Source organism: Psammomys obesus, unplaced genomic scaffold, assembly GCF_907164565.1.
Source record: "Psammomys obesus unplaced genomic scaffold, mPsaObe1.curated_primary_1811, whole genome shotgun sequence".
Lineage (NCBI taxonomy): Eukaryota > Metazoa > Chordata > Mammalia > Rodentia > Muridae > Psammomys > Psammomys obesus.
Window position 1 is genome coordinate 15,441,219 of NW_026585894.1, and position 18,973 is coordinate 15,460,191.

General features: G+C 41.2%; 1 protein-coding gene and 1 pseudogene across 2 annotated transcripts in view; one reads left to right on the forward strand and one right to left on the reverse strand.

The window, feature by feature from the left end:
• The window catches only part of Arhgef6 (Rac/Cdc42 guanine nucleotide exchange factor 6), a 127,315-nt gene that overhangs the window by 16,874 nt on the left and 91,468 nt on the right, over window positions 1-18,973 (forward strand). The window contains exon 1 of one of the 2 annotated variants that reach the window (XM_055599615.1): window positions 1,048-1,348. The exons of the other annotated variant lie outside the window; for it this stretch is intronic. Within the exon in view, the coding sequence (XP_055455590.1) occupies window positions 1,316-1,348 (33 nt within the window). The 5' untranslated portion in view covers window positions 1,048-1,315. Of the gene's footprint in view, window positions 1-1,047; window positions 1,349-18,973 lie in introns of those variants that run through there. 2 annotated transcript variants of the gene reach the window in all.
• LOC129670991 (60S ribosomal protein L36a-like) lies at window positions 14,881-15,226 on the reverse strand (annotated as a pseudogene).

The following is an 18,973-nucleotide window of genomic DNA, read 5'->3' on the forward strand; positions in this document are numbered from 1 at the left end:
GCCTAAAAGTTGGATAACGTCTCATTTTCCATCTGGCCCTTTTCCATTTGTTTCCACTGGGCAAAGCTTCCACTCAATTTAATGAGTAGGAAGACCAAAGGGCCTTTTGGCACCTTTGTTTTCTTTGCTAGTTGAGCCAATGTGACATTCCCATTACTCGGCTGACCTAATCTTTTACTAACTGTGTATATAAAAATTGAGCTTCAAAACGTAAACTATAGGACACACGTGACCCCAGCTACTCCATACGCTAAGGCAGGAGGATGTGATAGGAGCCTGGGATGGAGTTGGTTGGTAGAACACTTACCTAGCATGTGTTCCTTGAAAACGGTATGTGATTTGGAGTCTGTTTGGGAAGAGATGGGTGTGAAAGGCCACTGAGTTCTTCTCTGCTTGGGGGAAGGCAGTTGGGGGTGTCTCAGTAGTCACCATGCAGCTTACAGGTCCCAAGTTACTTCCCAGGGTTAGGAGGGGAAAACAGTCTACTAACTAGTAATGGCTATTTCTTGACTCTAGCATTCCCAACGGGGAATTTGGCAATGGGAATCTGGGCAGGCCAGGCACTAATCTTGGGAACTGGGTGGCAGCAGCATGCACAGTGTAGCTGCAACCCTTAAATCATGGTTTTTGCTCCTTCCCTGGCTACCGGGGTGCTAAGGCTGCTGCCACCACGGCCACCGCCGCCACCCGCCACCGCCACCACCACAGCTGCTGCTGCTCTGCCCTGTGCCGCTGTCACTTCCAGTTCCTACTTCTGCGATCCAGGTCCGGGTCATAGCTTCCCCTCTGCTGGCCGTGTCTCTCCAGGCTGCTCTCCCTCCCGGGTTCTGGCTCCTGGCAGCAGAGCTGGGTCTGGAGGAACCCTGCCGCCAGGCTCCCACAGGCCACCCGCTCCCCTCCTTTGGCTGCCCCGCTGGGGCACGCCTCCCGCAGCCCTTGATAGGAGCTCTAGAGAGAGAACTTGAGGGCAAGTATCTGACTTCCCTCTTTATTAAAATAAAGAAATAAATACATACAAAAACAAATAAATAAATACATAAAATCCTGTGCCTGTGGAGCTTGGCTGCAAAGGAAGGAGTTTGGAGACAGGCTTCCCCTCCTCACGCGTCCAAGAGCAAAGTTGCAGCCGCCCCTCCCCACCGGTCATACCAGCTTGCTCTCCAGTTTCACCGTGGTGGCAGCCGCACGGGGCAGGGTCCCAGCTCCATCTGGGGACAGCGCTTCCTGCAGCCTTGGCACGGGCTGGAGGAGCTCGGCCGGCCCCGTGACTCTGAAGGGCGAGCCACTTCCAAGGAGGAAGAGGAGGCTGGAAGGAATGAGCAGAAGGACGACAATCAAACCAAGCCAGGTGACCTGCTTGAGGGGCACGGGGTCAGGGGGAGGGGAACGGGGTCAGGGGGAGGGGAACGTGGAGGGTCTGGTGGTGGAGGGCTGGTGGAGCTAGGGGAGGAGCCGCCCTTCCTCCGGATTGACCGCGTAAGTCTGCAGCCCTACCCGCCAGTCTGTTCTCTGCCAGGGCCTCTCCTTGGTGCCGAGTCCCTGGGTACCCAGAGCGGGGGCGGGGGCCAGGGCGCAGGGCGAGGACGCGCCAAACTTAGGGGTGTGTTGTCCAGTTTCCGCCGCAAGGTTTGTAGCAGACTGGATTCCGTCTTCTTCCTTCTCAGCAACCAGAGCAAGAAGTCAACGGTACTGTTTCTGATATTAATTTGATGCTCTCTTAAGCTGGAGCAGTCCTTGGAACTGGGGAATGTTTGGCACAAGTCTGTCATGGGAGTGCTTTTTGGATGGACTCTACCTGGTAGTCCAAAGTACCTGTAGTTGATTTCGCGTTTTCATTTTCTATTTATTGAAGGACCCAACAGGTATTCCAGCTATTTCATTTCTTAGCTCTGGAGTAGAGAGCCCTCAAATCTATCTGTCTCCTCAAATATCTTTCTTCTTAATACCTTATATTTTTAGTTTGAGTTTGTTATTTTTTTGAATGTAGGAGTGACTCACATGCTTTCTCCTGTCTTTTCTTAATGTGTGCTGGGAGTAAAAATATACGCAAACAATTGATATGAAACTATGTTTTTTTTTTTTCAATAAAAGCTTCCCATAAATGCCAAAAGCCACATAGAACAGGATGAATTTCAGTTGATGGTTAAGTTTTTAAGGTATTGATTTTAAAGGCACGATTCTAAGGTACAGCCTGCTTGTCTAACTTATATTTGCCTGGAAAAATCCAGTTTGTCCTTGAACTTCCTATCTTAATTTTGACATTGACCATGGTAAGAGGATCTCTGATGACATCATTTGCTCCAGCCACAGTTCAGTGTTCCACCACTGAGAGCACCTCTTTCCAAAACTGTAAGGCCCGGGCCTGCCTGTGTACTTTTCAGCAGATTTCTCTTAAGCAAAATATTATGCTACATGCTAGGCAATGCTGCAGTCCCTTCTTACATAAGCATGCTCCAGGCCCATGTGGTGCAGGACATGCTCGGAGCAGTTAAACAAGAGAGGAACTGTTTCTCCAGGAGTTGCCAAAGGATGGCTAAAGTTCTGACTATAGGAAATCTCTAGCTAAAAAGCTCACCTTATATTTCTTTGGTGCTGCATTTTCTTCCCCCTTGGTTTTCTGTTCTTGTTTTTATGGGATGCTTTCTAATTATCCCAAACTTCAACTCATTGTGTCCTTAGAAAGGACAGTTGAGAGCAGACGTTTCTTCCCATTATCAAAGAAACAGAAAAGTTGGGTTAAGCAGAGTCATAGGGCTTCTAGTGGTAGAGTCAAAAAGGCTAATTCAGAAAGAACTTGGAGCTATTGCTTCGGGCCTTCGCTTTGTTGTTTGTTTCACTAAAAGGTGATATGTTGTACAAAAGCGTTTCATTTAGAACACTGTATGGATGCCCCTGCCCTCTGAACTAACTTTTGTTCATTTTGTTATCTCTTACTGTGGCCTCTTTTGCTTGCATAGAGTTCTCTAGTTAGGGTCTGGGGCTTTTACTGACCCCTTTGGTTCATCATCTTTCCAGTCATGCTCAGGGGATAGCAAGGGATGGCTAGAGGCAGCCTTCAGGACTTAGAAGTTTCCAATACTTATTTGACACCATGCATAAAGTATTATTTCAGTCTCTAAAAACTTATTTAGGGGGCAAAATAAGAGAACATGTGTTTGGTTCATTTACAGCAACCTGTGCACCACTGTTTTCAGGGGCTTAGGTGCAAAGGTGAAAAGTAGCTGAATACCATTTCCTCAGCACTTGCTGTGTTCTAGACCTCGGGATGGCTGCTTTAAGTAATAGATTATCTAAATTAATCCTCATAATAACCCTGAGAGGCAGATGATATTGCACCCATTCCACAATGGTAGAAACTGAGGTTTGGGGAAGATTTATACTTATGCCTCATCCTGGCAGTTCAAAGACACAGAATAGTCAGCTAGACCTCATTTCCTCTGTCATAAACCTTGCGGAGGCCATCAGAGAGCCACTGATACCATACAGAAACATTGAGATCCTTGGTTTTCAGGCATGACCAGACATTAGAAGTATTTGGGGTGCTTTTAAAACAAATATTAGAGTCTCATTGCCCAGAGATTCTCACTTAATTGTTCTAGAGTGAGGCTTTTGAGTTGGTATTTTTTAATGTTTAAGTCCGTTAGGTAACATCAATTAAAACAATACAAATATCCTAAAAATGTATGTTGATGAATCCTCACAAACGGATACACCCATATGATTTTTATTTGGATTATGGAGCAGAATGTTATCAGTGCCTTTATGTACTCTTTTGTGCCATCTCAGTCATGATTGCTCATTAAGGAGCACTTCCACCTGACTCCTATGAGAATAGATTGTTGTGTGTTTTTTGTTGTTGTTGTTTTGTATATAAGTTCAATAGTAATATATGTACTTGTTTTTATAACATTTCTTCCACTAAGCATAATATCTGAATAACTAGCATGTTGTAGGTACTACTGTTTCCTTTTTTATTGCTGAGTAGTATTCCACTGTACGGATATGCCAAATTTTGTTTTTCTATTTATTCATTGATGGACATTTAGAGTGTTTCTAGCTTTCCTTTGGGTGTTCATATGTGTTTTTGCTGTTGTTTCAATGAGCAATGTTGCCATGAATGTCCTTGTGGGTATTTCTGTTGAACTTATGTATAGCAATAAAGTTGCTGGGTCATAGGATATGTAAATATTCTGCTTTAAGAAGTACCCCCAGAAAGGTTACTAAAGAGATCAAGCACTAAGAATATGTGTTTTGAGAACTATGCAAGCGATTCTGGTGTGCGTCTAGGGTTGAGAAGCACTTCTCTAGTTTATCCATATTTTAGCAGTCTAGCCACTTCAAGCATTTGCTGAGACCATAAAGAAAGAAATACTAAACAGTGTAGTGGCACAAGGTTGTAATCCCAGCACTTTGGGAGGCTGGAGCACACGTGTTGTTGAGTTGGAGTGAAGCCTGTGCTACATAATGAGTTTCAGGCAAGCCTGGGCTACAGAGAGTGAGAGGCAGAGACACAAGGAGAGGGAACTGCTGGGTTAGGTAATTTATACCCATAATCCCTTACACAGATTATTTTAGAATTTTTACCTTATCTATTATTATTGTGATTATTAGTGTGTGTACGTGCACAAATGCCATAGCATATGAATAGAAGCTAGAGGACACAATGGTAGAGACTCACTGTGGTTATGTTTTAATGTATCTGTTGACTTGTCTTAGAAGTCCTTAAAGGTAGAGACCAAAGATTTCTTCATCCTTATAACTCTAGTCCTTGGGATGGAAAAAGATTCATAGCAGGTGCTCACTAATATTCACCTTAGTTACAACGGAGACCTTAGTTACAACGGAGGTGATCCATTTTTACACTGAGGCTTACATGCTTTGATCCTAGTACACTGCCTCTATCTCCCACTCAGAGACAAATTACTTTTACTCATGTAAACATGTGAGCATTAAGGGTAACCTGATTGCTCACCCCAGACTGATTAGAAGCAGTTGATGAGGTGAGATGAGAGAAGGTAAAGTGGAAGCACTTTGCAAACTGGGACACCAGTGCCTGAATGGAAGTCAGGGATAAAGGGAAAAGAAGAGTTACTGTAGGTTAGACATGAGGGAGATGGCACAAAGTGTGTGTGTGCGTTTGTGTGTGTGTGTGTGTGTACGCAATAGTAGCACAGTGGTTAAGAGCTTCAGTGTAGCTTTGAACTTGGTTTGACCTGAGTTGGCTACTTATTATGTATATGTCAATCTTGCACGTGGTGGTAGCACATAGGACCACTGATGAGGTATATGTTACTCCTAATGTCAGTGTCAGACAGCAATAAAAGCAGTTTGCATAGTGCTTGACACCAAGAATAGACCCAGTAAATTCTGTCTCCTTTCCTTTGTCATACTCTTCTCCTCTCCCTCTCTCCCCACCTCCTCCCCTCCCCTCCCCTCCCCTCCCCTTCTCTTCCCTCCCCTCTCCTCTTGTCTCCTCTCCTCTCTTCTTTCTCTTCTTGCTTTCCAGTGGTATCTTCTGTATCGCAGATTGTCCTAGACTTTTCCACAAAGCAGAGGATGACCCTGAACTTCTGATCCTCCTGCCTTTATTTCCCGAGTTCTGGGATTCCAGGTACATGCCACCAGGCCTGGTTTGTGTAGTGCTGAGGATTGAGTCCAGGACTTTGTGCAGTCAAGGAAAGTAGTCGACAAAATGAGCTTTACCCCAACCCCGAGAGCCATGTTTTAATTGGAACCTAGATGTCTTCTACTAAACTTAATCATAAATGTTTCTGCATTATGAAAGCAGCAGCTCCCTTGGTTCAGTTATGTTAAAGTAATCCCATTTGCTAAGTAAGCCAGATGATCTCTTTAAATCTTAACATTTAAACAGATTAGATGCAGAGCCTGGGTAAACTCTGGACTCTCCCAGGGTGCTGTGCCTTCATATTAGCTATGCTGGAAAGTCAAGCATGGATGAAACTGAAATTGGAAAACAAACGCATGCAACCATCTTATGTCTCACCTCCATGTTCCATTTGGTAGAGACTGCTGTTTTTTTGTTTTTGTAATTTTTTTTTTGAAAACTGTCTTAGATAGCAATGCCAACGTTAAAAGCTTCTTATACTTTGCAATACTTAACACACGCCTTTTTTGCAAAGCAAAAAAAGTTGAATGTTTTGGGGCTTTTTAGACGAGGAGTGGTTGCAGGCTTGGCTCGATTTCTCATGATTAGCTGCAAAGATGAACCCATTCAGCATTGTGAGTGCCTTTCTTAATTGAAGCGCCTTTCCCCCTGAAATTGAAATTCTCATCAAGGACAATCACTGCAGTTTAGAGTAGGTTGCAATGTGTTTAAAATAATTTATACAACAGATTTGCTTTGGGAGACTATAGAAAGACAGTTCATATTTTATTGATACTGTAGCTCTTGTAACCCACTGAACACAGATTGGAATTCTTTTTTTTTTTTTTTTTGTTCCTGAGATAGGGTTTCTCTCAGATTGTAATTCTTAATTACTGTAGTTTCAGACAATCATACAGGTTTTAAGAACTGCTTGTAAAAAAAAAAAAAAGAAGGAAAGAAAACAAAAAACGAAAAGAAAAAGGAACATGCATGGAGAGGACTTAGACCCCCTGCTTAGATTTAGCTGATGGGCAGCTCAGTCTCCATGGGGGTTCTTAAGTAAGGGGAGCAGGGGCTGCCTCTGATATGAACTCCCTTGTCTGCTCCATTCCCTTTCCCTGAGGAGGGAGCAGCCTTACCAAGCCACAGAGGAAGACAATGCAGCTAGTCCTGATGATACATGATAGGCTAGAGTCAGAGAGAAGGGAAGGAAGACCTCCCCTATCAGTCCTATCAGTGGACTAGGAGAGGGGCATAGGGTGAGAAGAGCCAGGGAGGGTGGGACTGGGAGGAGATGAAGGAGAAGGCTACAGCTGGGATACAAAGTGAATAAATTGTAATAAATAAAAATATTTTTTTAATAAAAAAAGAAAGAAAGAAAAGAAAAAAAGAGAATGACTTGCAACTGAACCAGGTGAGGTGGTGCATACCTTATTCCCAGCACTCGGGGAGGCAGAGGCAGGATGATCTCTGTGATTTCGAGGGCAGCCTGGTCTACAAAGCGAGTCAAGGCTACACAGAGAAACCCTGTCTTGAAAAAACGTGGCTTGCAACTGTTCACTGTTCTCATTATTTTTCTACCTTATGGGTATATAAACATATATGCATTATATACATATATATGCTTTGAGAGCAAATATATTTCATAATATATTCTTTCATATAATACACACACACATATACTTAGAAGAGGCTTCACTCTGTCCTGGAACTCATTATGTAGATGAGGCCAGCCCCAAACTCAGAGAAATCTACCTTTTTCTGCCTCTCAAGTGCTTGGATTAAAGGTATGTGATATCATACCTGGCCATACTCTTTTTAACTGATAAGAAAAATTTCATATGGTTTTCTTTACAGTAAGGCAGGACTAGAAATATGCTTGGGTATCCAATTGTAAAGGGGATACTGAATTATTTAGTTGGTAACCACAATAACTTTGGAGGCCATTTTGTGCTCTAATAAGAGAAACAACTTGGATAGATTCTTCTTAGAGTTAAAAACTCAGGAAAGCTGTCCATTATTTCCTAGTCAACACACCAGCTAGACAAACATGAGAAAGGACTATTTTCATTTTCTTGTGTTTGCCTCCATGAAAGGGGCTTAGATCATGTGTCTTTTTAAAAGAACGTGTTTCTTGTGTCATTAAAATATCATGAAATATAAAATGTAATACCCGACCTAGAGAAAGGTGCTTGTTATTTCAGTTAAATAAAACAATTCAATGAATGATCTTTTATTTTTGGTGATGACTGTACAACATTACCTTTTTCACACAGGATATAAGTAATAAACCTGTTGAATTGAGCATAGTTGGGGAGGTCAGAATCAATGGCCTCTGTTTTTTAAAAATAAAGCATGTAAGTTCTAAAAGGGGAGCCCATTGTTTCTGAGTTGAGTTGGATGAACCCATTATCTATGAAAAGCAAGGCTTTATGTTAGTAAATTGGATCACTGCAGTATTCCTGACTGGAAGTGTAACTTCTCTCTTTTTAAATCTCACTCACTCTAATTTGCTTTTAATTGACTCCAATCCAGGCTGTGTCTGAGGGCAGCCAAGTACAATATGCCTCTTTATTCAAACCATGTAGTCTTATTCAGCTATCCTCAAATATCGCTTTTTCTAACTTGGTCACATGTGTTGATGCAACACTCCTTTAGGACCAGTGTAAAAGTTGATAACTGGGTTGGCTACACAGCAGAAGGTACACTCCATAATTGCAGATGACATTCGATGTAATACAAGTCTCCAATGCATCCTGTTGTTCTTGTTTCTTGAGACAGTGTCATACTATGTACCCCTTGCTGGATTAAAACTTTACACTTAGCCCAGGGTAGTATTGAACTTGCAGAGATCCTCCTCCCTTTCCCACGAGCAAGGATTACATGTATGATGCTTCTTTCAGGCTGTTTATCTCCCCCAGACAGAGTCTCACCATGTAGTCATGTACTGCTGGCCTCCTCAGTGCTAGGATTATAATGCCTGGCAAGCTGGCAGTCTCATGATGTGCTTTAAAAAAAACTGTTCGTGACTATCTACTCTCCCTCACCCTCTCCCTTCCCCTGCCCCCTCTCCCTCCCTTCCTCTGTTTCTCTCTCCCCCTCCCTCTCTTTCTTTCTCTCTCTATGTGAGAGCAAGAAAGAGAGAGAGAGAGAGAGAGAGAGAGAAAGAGAGAGAGAATGAAGTTTCAAGTGTACCAATGGCAGGCCTTTCCTTTCACCATATGGGTAAAAGGACTGGGCTCAGATATCAGGCTTGCACAGCCAGTTCTTTTACTGCCTGAGCCTTCCTGCTGTCCTAGGGTGTGCTTTTTGAGTTGCAAACAAGAGAAGTGTGAAGGCACGCGCTGGTCCCTTAAGGCCCTTACTTATCAGTATTTTATAAAAGGTGATTATCCACCCTGGCCAGAAGCTGCCTGTTCAAAGATTCAGAGATATGGATATTTTTGTTTTTGCAACAGAGTTTTGTAGCCCAGATTAGCCTCAAACTTTCTGTCACTAGGTAGCTGAAGATGGGTTGACCTTGAACTGGCATGATCTTCCTGCCTTCCCCTCGAAAGTGCTGAGGTTACAGGTGTGCTGTACGAAGCTTAGCTGCTTAGCTTAGAGATGCACACCTCTGTTGATGGCCTTTGGAGTGTGGTGATGGCTCCCTAGAGAAGATAGTCACACGTCATTTCTGTTTTCCTTCTGGCAGAAGATTTACCTTTCTAATTAAGTTCCACTTAGACAAATAGAGTAAAATCCTAGTTTTATTCATTCTTAGGGACTTGAATATTATTACAGAGATCAGACCTGTCAGTAGAGGGATTGAGTAGGACTAGAGGGAAAAGAAGGAATTAAATTAAGATTAGACAAAATGCAGCAGCTTTCAAAGTGGCAAGAAAAGCCATTATTAAGGACTGCTCTTACCCTAGACTCAATAATAAGACATTTTTCTGCTTCTTGAAAGTGTTGACTTTATTTTAAGAGGCGGCTTTAAGGTGTCAAGTTCCTAACATCTTTTATGAAGAATTGTGCCTGCGAAACAAACCTCAATACTAAGAAACATTTTCTATTATAATTTGTGTGTTCTTCAAAGCTAGATTTACAATAAAGTAAGGTTAACTTCTCAGTACTTTTAGAGAAATACATGCAAATTAAAAGGATGATAAATTTTACTAACAAAATAAATTTAAAGCCAGGCATGACAGTGTATGCTTCTAAGCCCAACACTAAGGATCACAAGTTTGAGACCATCTTGGGCTAAATAATGTTTTTCAGGTCTACCTTAGCTATATAACAAGACCCCATCTCAACAATAAAATTTGAGAAAGCTGGAGAGATTGCTCAGTAGTTAAAAGTACTATCTGTTCTTCTGGAGGACTCAAGTTTGATTTTCAGCACCTACATGGCAGCTTACAAACTGGCTGTAATTGCAGGTCAAGGGGATCTAATGCCTCTCTGGCCTCTATGGGCAAAAGAGATGCACACGGTATGCAGATAAACATGTAGGCAGAACACCCACACATATAAAATAAATTAGTTAATTTAAAAAATAAAAAAAATCTAGCAACTTTCAATAAAACATACGAAAAATAAGCATTTATGAATTTATTATTTTTGAGGTTAAAATATAATTACATTTCCCCCATTCCTTTTCCTCCCTCCAACCCTTACCATACACTTTCCTTGTTCTCTCTCAAATTCAAAGCTTTTTTCCTTAACTGTTATTACATACATACCACACACACACAAACACACACACTCAGTCTTTGTAATATAACTTGTATGTACATGATTTCAGGGCTGACCACTTAGTATTGGATAACCAATTTGGGGGCTCTTCACTAGGGAAGACTGTTTCTTCCTTTCTCAATATTCCCTGTTGCCTATAGTTTTATTGGTTTTTTTTTTTTTTTTTAAATTTAGGGTCGAGGGTCCAGGCTCCATGATATTTTCCTGCTTCATGCTAGTGTGTCTATTCATGACACCTTTGTTCAGGTCTTATTTAGGTATCCATGCTGGTGAGATTTTGTAGATGTAATTTCTCCATCATTTCTAAGAAGGACTGTAACTTAAGCTGTTTGTGTTCTCTGAAGGTAGGCTAGTACCTGGGAATATTTTGATGTGGGATTTAAAATTTTACCTTCAAGAGATGACAGCAGAATGGAAAGCCTGGTGGTGCACACATGAAATTCCAATACTTGGGTTATAGAAGCAAGAGGATCAGGAGTTCAAAACCAGCCTCAGCTACAAGGGACACTGTCTAAAAATATAGAAAAAAAAAGACAAAAAAGGAAGTTAATGTATATGGGGGATGACATCTTTGTTTCATAAAGTTTTTCATGTGTATGTATGTATATGTGTATGTACTTGTACATGTGGCTGTATGTGCATAAAGAGGCCAGAAATCAATGTTAGGTGTCTTCCTCAATAACCCTCCACCTTATTTTTAAAATATTTATGTTTATATATATTTATGTGTACCTGTGAGTACATGCCGTGTGCTTGCGTGCGTGCGTGCGTGTGCGTGTGCGTGTGTGTGTGTGTGTGTGTGTGTGTGTGTGTGTGTGTGTGTAGGTGCTCAAGGAGGCAAGAAGAAGGCATCATGGTTCCTGGAGTTGGAATTACCATAGCTATACGCTTCCTGATGTCAGTGCTGGGTAGTGAATTCATGTCTGATGGAAGAGCAGCACGCACTGTTGACCATTGAGCCATTTCTCCAGCTTTCCACTTTTTGATTCAGACATAAGCTCTAACTGCACCTGGAACTCATTGATTATGCTAAACTGGCTAACTAGTAAACCCTGAAGTCCTGTCTGTCTCTTACTGCTTAGCTCTGCGATTATGGAAATGTGCCTGGTTTTTATGTCAGTGTTACAAATCCAAAGTCAGATCTTCATGCTTGCATGTCAGGAACTTCATGACTAAGCTATCTCCCTAGCCCATTTGCTATATCTCATATAGTACTCCTTTACTTATCTTACAAGAAAATTATGAAGTAGTGTATCCTTACTCTTCTGTTGCTGTAATAAAATATGAAGGCTAAGGCAACTTATAGGAGAAAGGGTTTATTTGGGCTTATGGTTTAAGAATCCATCATGGTGAGAGGCATGACAACAGACAGGTATGGTGGCTGAAGCAGAAAGCCGAGAACTCGCATCTTGAACTGCAAGCATATAGAGAATGAGTAAGCTCGAAATGGTGCTGGTCTTTTAAACTCTGAAAGCTGGTCTCTAATGACATATTTCTTCCAACAAGGCCATGGCTCCCAAACATTCCCAAACAGTGCCACCAACTGAAGATCAAGTGTTCAAATGCCTGAGACCATAGGGGACATTTCTCATTCAAACTATCACAATTAGTTCTTGGTGTATACTAGGTGTTCAGATGATATTTATTGACTAGATAATCACTTGACTTTGATTCAAATTAGCTTTAGATCTTTTCTCCAGATATCTTGGGTGTCCAATGCTGTAGATATAGACTGTTAAATGTTGATTTTGTTCATAGAAATGACTCTACAGTGAGTGAAAACAGAAAAAGGAAGCCAGGTCTCCTCTAGCACAACATTGCTCATTTTCTATGCCAAGCTGAAGTATTTGTTTCAAGGTTGTCTTGTTTTGCTTAGTTAGAGTCAAGAGTGTCCTCCATCTTGTGTCAGTTTTTCTGCTCAGTTTTTTTCCCCCTCAAGTTTATTTTTATTTATTTATTTTTTTAAATTAGAAAACAGAGAAAGTTATGAGAGCTTAGTCATATAATGTCATATGAAAAAGTCTTCTGGGCTTCCCCTTTTCTGGCCACTTCTTATTTCTTATCCTAAATCTCTTGGTTCCATTGGCTTTCCTTTTAAAAAAATATTTATTCTTTATTGCGTGTGTGCATGTATGTAACCATGAAGATGTGTGCACGCTCATGGACCGTGGTACATATGCAGAGGTGAGACAACTTTTGGGAATTGGTTTATTCCTTTTACCATTTCTACCTGTGACCTCCTCCCAAGTGACACAGGTGATAACTTCACTTCCTTTTGTGAGGTCTCCCAGTCACATCTTCTAACAAGAGAATTTATTTTATAGAATGAGATAAAATGTTTGAGGCCTGATCTACAAATTTTAGTAGGAAAATAGAAAGTTGTTTGTCCTTTCTTTTTTCTTGGAGAGGCATGCTAAAGGACAGGTATTCTTGATGTAAGTAATATCTGCTTGAATTTTATTTTATTTTAAAATAAATATGTATATGAATGCTTCCCCTGAATATATTCATGTGCAATATGTAAGTGTCTGTTGTCCATGAAAGTGAAAAGAAGTATCAGATCCCCTGAAACTGGACTTATGGATGGTTATGAGCCACCATATGAGTGCTAGAAATTGGACCTCAGTCTTTACAAGGGCAACAAGTGTTCTTAACTCTATTTGGAGCCATCTCTCTGTCCCTTGTTCAAATTTTAAATTAGGAAAGAAGCTGACAGCCAGTGGGAGCCTGTCTGTGACTAAGTTTAAAAAGGTGGAATTTAACAGCATATAGCTAGGTGTCTAAGTTAGTAGTTCCAGAGTCTAGAGACCAAATGCAATACAAGTTCAGAAATCAGGAATTCCACTGGGTACGGATAAGTAGTGTTTGGAATAAACTTTCTAAAAGAGACATGTTAAAGATCTGGTCTTTTGGGTGCCATGTAACCTTTGATAAAGGAGAAGAATAACTGCAAATGAGAGACACAATGAAGAAAGAAGAGATCATGGAGTACACATTGATAGGAAGAGGTAGTGAAAAATATTGGAGAAGGGTCAGCTTGAGAATATTTTTGCATGCTATCTTCTGAGAAAAGTGAACACGCTTTTTTGTTTTCTTTGTTGATGTTGTTGTTAATATATATTTATTTTCATTTTATGTGTATGAATGGTTTGCCTGCATATATGTACGTGTGCCATGTGGGTACAATGCTCATGGAGACCAGAAAAGCATGTTGGATCACTTTAAACTGGAGTTAGGGAAAGTTTGTCAGCTGTTACAAGAGTGTTGGGGAGTGAACCCAAGTCCTGTGCAAGAGCAGCATTTGCTTCTATCCATGGAACCATCTTTTCAGTCCCTGTTTTTTTTTGGAGGGGGGGTTGTTTGTTTGTTTGTTTTGAGACAGGGTCTCACTCTGTCATGAATGTCACTGTGTAGCCCAGTCAAATGGACCTTGAACCTGGGGTGCTCTTCCTGCTTTTGCCTTCTGAGTGCTGGGGTTACAAGCAGTGTCTTTGATGCCTGGCTTGTGATCCTGATATTCAGGCAGTTTTAGTTGGGTTTTTGTTGGGTGGCTGTTCTCGGACCTATGGATGCTAACTGAAACCTCTAACTGATGTCTATAATATCCGAGTGGCTGAATGCCCACCTCACAGTGGTTGGATTGTTTCTGAGCTAAAATGGAATTTTTAACGAAATGTTGTAAAACTGATTAATTAGTTAACAAACTAATAGACTAATGTTCATTAAGTATTGCTGTCCATGAAATTTTTTTTATGTTAAACAGACAGAAACATGAAGTTCCAGAAGAATTGCTACATGTGATTTCTAAATAAAGAGGTAGTAGACATGTAGTTTAGTTTGTAGAGTGTTTTTCTAGCATGGAGGAAACCCTAGATTTGGTTCCTAGTATTGCATAAACTAATGTGGTAATGTAATATGAGCACTTGGGAGATGAAGGAAGGAGCATCAGAAGTTCAAGGTTCAGACCTTGCATAATGAGATGCAGACTATATGTTGGGCTATGGGAAACCTTGCTTATAAAAGAAAGAAAATTATAGTTAATTTTGATGAACCATCTTCCCCACGTAGATAAGCTAGTATTAGAAGAATTTTGGATGAGCAGTTGGTAGTATTTCAAATTGCAAGTTATTTCTTCTTGTTTCTTATCCTCTGCCTCCAAATTGAAGTTGGTTTTAGAACATGTATATGAACAAGTGAATAAAGTTTGTATTCTTTGTCATTTTGCTGCTTTTTGATACAATAGTTAAAATAAAGTCCATTTCGGCAAGGCAATGAGAGCCTGCAAATCCTTCCTGTTTCCCTTCTCTATAATAACTTAAGTCATTGTGCTTGTGATGGGATTTAATGGACTGGGACCATATTTGGTACATGATTCAAAAGATAAACAACCAGAAAGTTTGAAGCACTTCCGGTCAGCTCCCAGCCACGGGGATTAATCACTTAATTTCTCAGATGAATATTGGTTTTTTGTTTTGTTTTGTTTTCCCTTTAGTGAACAAAAGCTCATGATTTTATTTCATTGTCTTCATAACCAAATCGCCTTAGAACTGAATCACTTGGCCCTTTCTCTTCTTATCACCACCCAGTTCAAAATGCTTGCATCCCTTCATAGCAAACATTCTCTTAGATCTACAGTTGGCATTCTCATAGATCTACAGTTGGGCTCAACACACTCAAGTCTCAGCACAATCTTTTTTGTAGTTTTAGCCTTTTTGTGGAAAATAGGCTTAGTCTGCCCACCATAGCCACTCTCTCTTTCCTATCATAATGCTACTTCCCCTGGGCATACAAAGAATCCTTGCCCTTCTTGTACTGTGTTACTTTGTGGGGATGGTGCTTGCCACATTTCTTGCAGAATGTCCGGTGGGACTTAGGAACATTCACCATGTTCGCAGGAGCGATACTGGCTCGGAAAGAAGTGGTGTTTCTTGTTTTAGATAGATGCTTACTGCAAACCTGGGAGGTGATTAATTGTTGTTGTTTCCTAAATGATATTTCTCTTGGAGTTTATTTTGTTTTGTGCTGTTAGGTTGGATTTGGTCTTGCATATGCTGGACAAGCAGTTGGAACACTGAGCTACATCCCTATCCCTCTCAGTTTATTATAGTTTTATCAATGCCTTTTCTTTGCTTGTAATTAAGTATGCATTGATGAGAACATTGAAACATTCAGAATGCATTCAAATATCTATTGCGATCCTACTGGATAACAGGAGTCCTTCTGGACATGGAAGGTCCAGGAGTGAAAAATATTACAGTGCTGTCACATGGCTTACCTTACCTTGTAGAAGCAGTTTGTCTGCATGTAAGTCTTTCTGATAAAACATCCTGTCAGTTAACCACTGAGGGATCATTTATCACTGATTTCACATATGTGAGCAGAACAGTAGAGCAGGTCAGTTTGGAATTCAAAGACTCTACCATCCAGTTGGAACCCCATGAGTAATCTTGATGCCTGCAGAGAGAAAAAGGAGACATGTAGGTTGTGAAGAGTTGGCTTACTGGTAGATCACTGAGGGCCCTGCCATGCAGCATCACACAGGCCAGGACTTCTTTCAGAAGAAACATGAAGGTCAGTCTGTGGAAGACTTCTTGGAAACTGACAGAGGGACTGCTGGTGACAGTAGCTGGCAGCTGTCCCTGTGTTCATGAACCTGCCTCTCTGCTTTGTGCAGACCTCATTACTAGCCATATGTCCTGAGCCTAGAATGTGTAGTGGAAAGAGTGCTTTGCCTATATTTTAAGGCTCTGACCAAGGAATCTGAGGCCCCTATGAAAACAGGGACTTCAAACCCTCCTCCTCAACTCTCCAGATAATTGCAACATTAAACACTAACACGTCTCAGGAGATTCTCATTCTTTGTATACTTACCATGCTCCTTGAACCATGGAGTACTGCGAATGTCTAGGCCCTTTATCCATCCTATAAAAAGAAGTTGGGAAATACTTGTAGATGTTAGAAGTTGATTTAGGAGTGCATGACTAGTGACAGCGACAAGTTAAAATATATTGTTGGGGTGGGTAAGATGGCCCAGTGGATAGCTCCACTTGTTTCAAAGCCTGATAATCTGTGTTTGATCCCCACATGTTGGGAGGAAAGAACTGGCTCCTATAGGTTGTCTTCTGACCTTCATATGCCCTCTGTTCTCCTTCCAGAGTGAATAGATGAAATGTAAAATATAAGCAAAAATATATGGTTAAATAAAATGTATTCTTAAAAATACAAAATTGGACTATTTTGCAAGTTGTTGTTACTAACACAAAGTTACCCATAGAAATAAAACTTTGCATGGTAATTATGTTTTCTGGCTGGCCACAAAAGCTTGTTTAATACTTTATGTGGCTACAGTATAAAAACACACAGAGACTAAGTAGCAGGTTCAAGATGCTAGATCTCCAGGAAAATGTGTTCTTCATTCTGATTTAGAACACTGGGGTGGCAGTCTGTCTTCTTAAGTGGGTGGTGACAGCATCGGGGGAGACCACCTCAGGTTCTGGCATAAAGGCATCCCAGTGGCTCAGGTATAACCCCCTTTGTTCCCCCAAAACTGGCAACCAGTATGGTTCTGAAAAGTCTGCAGTGACAGGAGAGCAGTGATGGGGGAGCTACAAGAGTGATCTGGTCCTTAATGTCCTACATACCCTTTCTCCTTCTGGTGCTTATTCTCTATTGCAATGTCTTTTTGAAATCCCGTGGCTGCCTTCCCACCCCAGATGCCTCTGTCACTTCTTGTCTCCTCTCTTCCTGAACACTGAGCCCTCAGCTGAAGATAAATGTCTACTGTAGAGTTTTCCCTGAAGGCATAACGTGGAAGAAGGAAGTCATAGGCTGTGATGCCCTGGTGCTTCAGAAGTCAATTTGGTGAATTCAGAATGTGGATAGTGAGAAATTAAGCTTAGGCATTTGTTCTTTCCTACCAGGACTATGGGTCTGACTTCCTGGCTCAGGACAATATGAGGTTCAATTCATGTAAGAGTCTGGGTTAGTTACAGAAAGTGACTTCAGAGAGATCCCCAGAGACAAGAGAACATACATGGTTAAACAAACTGCCTGTAGTCACAATCACAATCCAAACGCCACCGTTCAGTGGCAGGATGCTAGAGATAGAATTTGAATTTGTAAGTAGGTCATTTTAAGTGACATTCTGAAAAAAAAATCATTTTATAAAATCAATTCTGTTAGTTCACAGTACCACTGACTCCCTTGCGCTATATATTAGCACACGGGCTAGGCAAGCAATCTACTACTGACCTACACCCCTAACCCTCTTCACTTTTTATTTTGAGGCACTATCTTATTAAGTGGCTTAGTCTGGCCTTGAACTTGTGTTTTTCTTGCCTGAGGCCCCAAAGTGCCTAAGATTACAAGCCTGCTTCACTAAATCCAGTTCACTGTCCATATTTCTGTTTGAAGAGAATTCTCTGGTCATAACATGAGGATGTGATATCCTGAATCCACTTAGCAGTACATTTTAGCAAGCATTAAAAAGTTGACATTGGAGTTATATGGTGGCCTTTGGTGAAGTTGGCTACTGTGAGTTCATCTTCCACAGCCTTGAGAACTGAACCAGATTTGAGACCTCATGAGTTCTTGCTGAGATGTTGACTTGGAGAGTCTCTTTTCAAAAAATAGATCAATAGACTTCTCATTGGCCTGTATTGGTCAAGTTCTTCTCACTTTTCAGATGTAAAAGCCATAGGAGAGTAGTAGTAGTGCTTTCCTAAGACCCTTATAACTGTTTAGCACTGACAATGCTGGTCTTAAAGTCTAGGTCCCCAGACCCTGACACTAGTGCTCTTTTCAACATACCTCATGTTGTTGTGAGTACAGGTACAAGTCGGATCTTGTTTCCTAAATTGCTGAAATGCAGAGAAATGGAAAGAATCAAAGTCCAATGAATTCTTTTAAGTTTGTACCCCATCAACAGAAGCAGTGATTAGGCCGGGTACAAATGCCGTCACTGTGTTCTAGTAAGTGAAATGCTGGTGGGTAATGAGTCCAATTTATGAGCTAGGATCATTATTTGTTGCTGACTTTATAACTACATTTCGCAGGAGCTGTGGGAAAAGCTTCCCAGGTTATAGCGTCAGAAGCAGTACCACCAGTGAAATATGACTAAGCAACTCTGATTTGCCTTCTCAGTCATACCATGTAATGACATTTCCATCCATGTTAGCAGAGACAGTGTGTTCAGCTGTGACAATTAGAGAATGTGCTTCAGGATGAGCTCAGTTAAATTAAGATTCCATTTCATAAGAGCACGATGAAGAGGGGGAACATTGGAATGTCCTTAGATATTTAGCATTTTTTTTGAACAGGCTGGAAATAGAAGCTGAGTGTTCTTGTGGTTCCATGGGATCATTAGTTTTTCAGTTGATCAGATTTTTAGAAAAAGTGCTGGAGCCAACTGTGATCAATGTAAACCTGGAATTAACCTGAAATGGGAGTTGGCTGGGTGCTCCTGAAGGCACAGTGACGTTAAAAGCATTGCCACTTCTGAAGTAGGAAGGGGTGGATTCCTTTCTTAACTAGGATGTGGCTGACGTGGTGTGACTGCGTAACTCAGGTGTGGAAGGAATGATAATGAGGCAGTCAGGAGGCCTGGAGTGGTTTACCTCCGTGTTGTAACCGTTG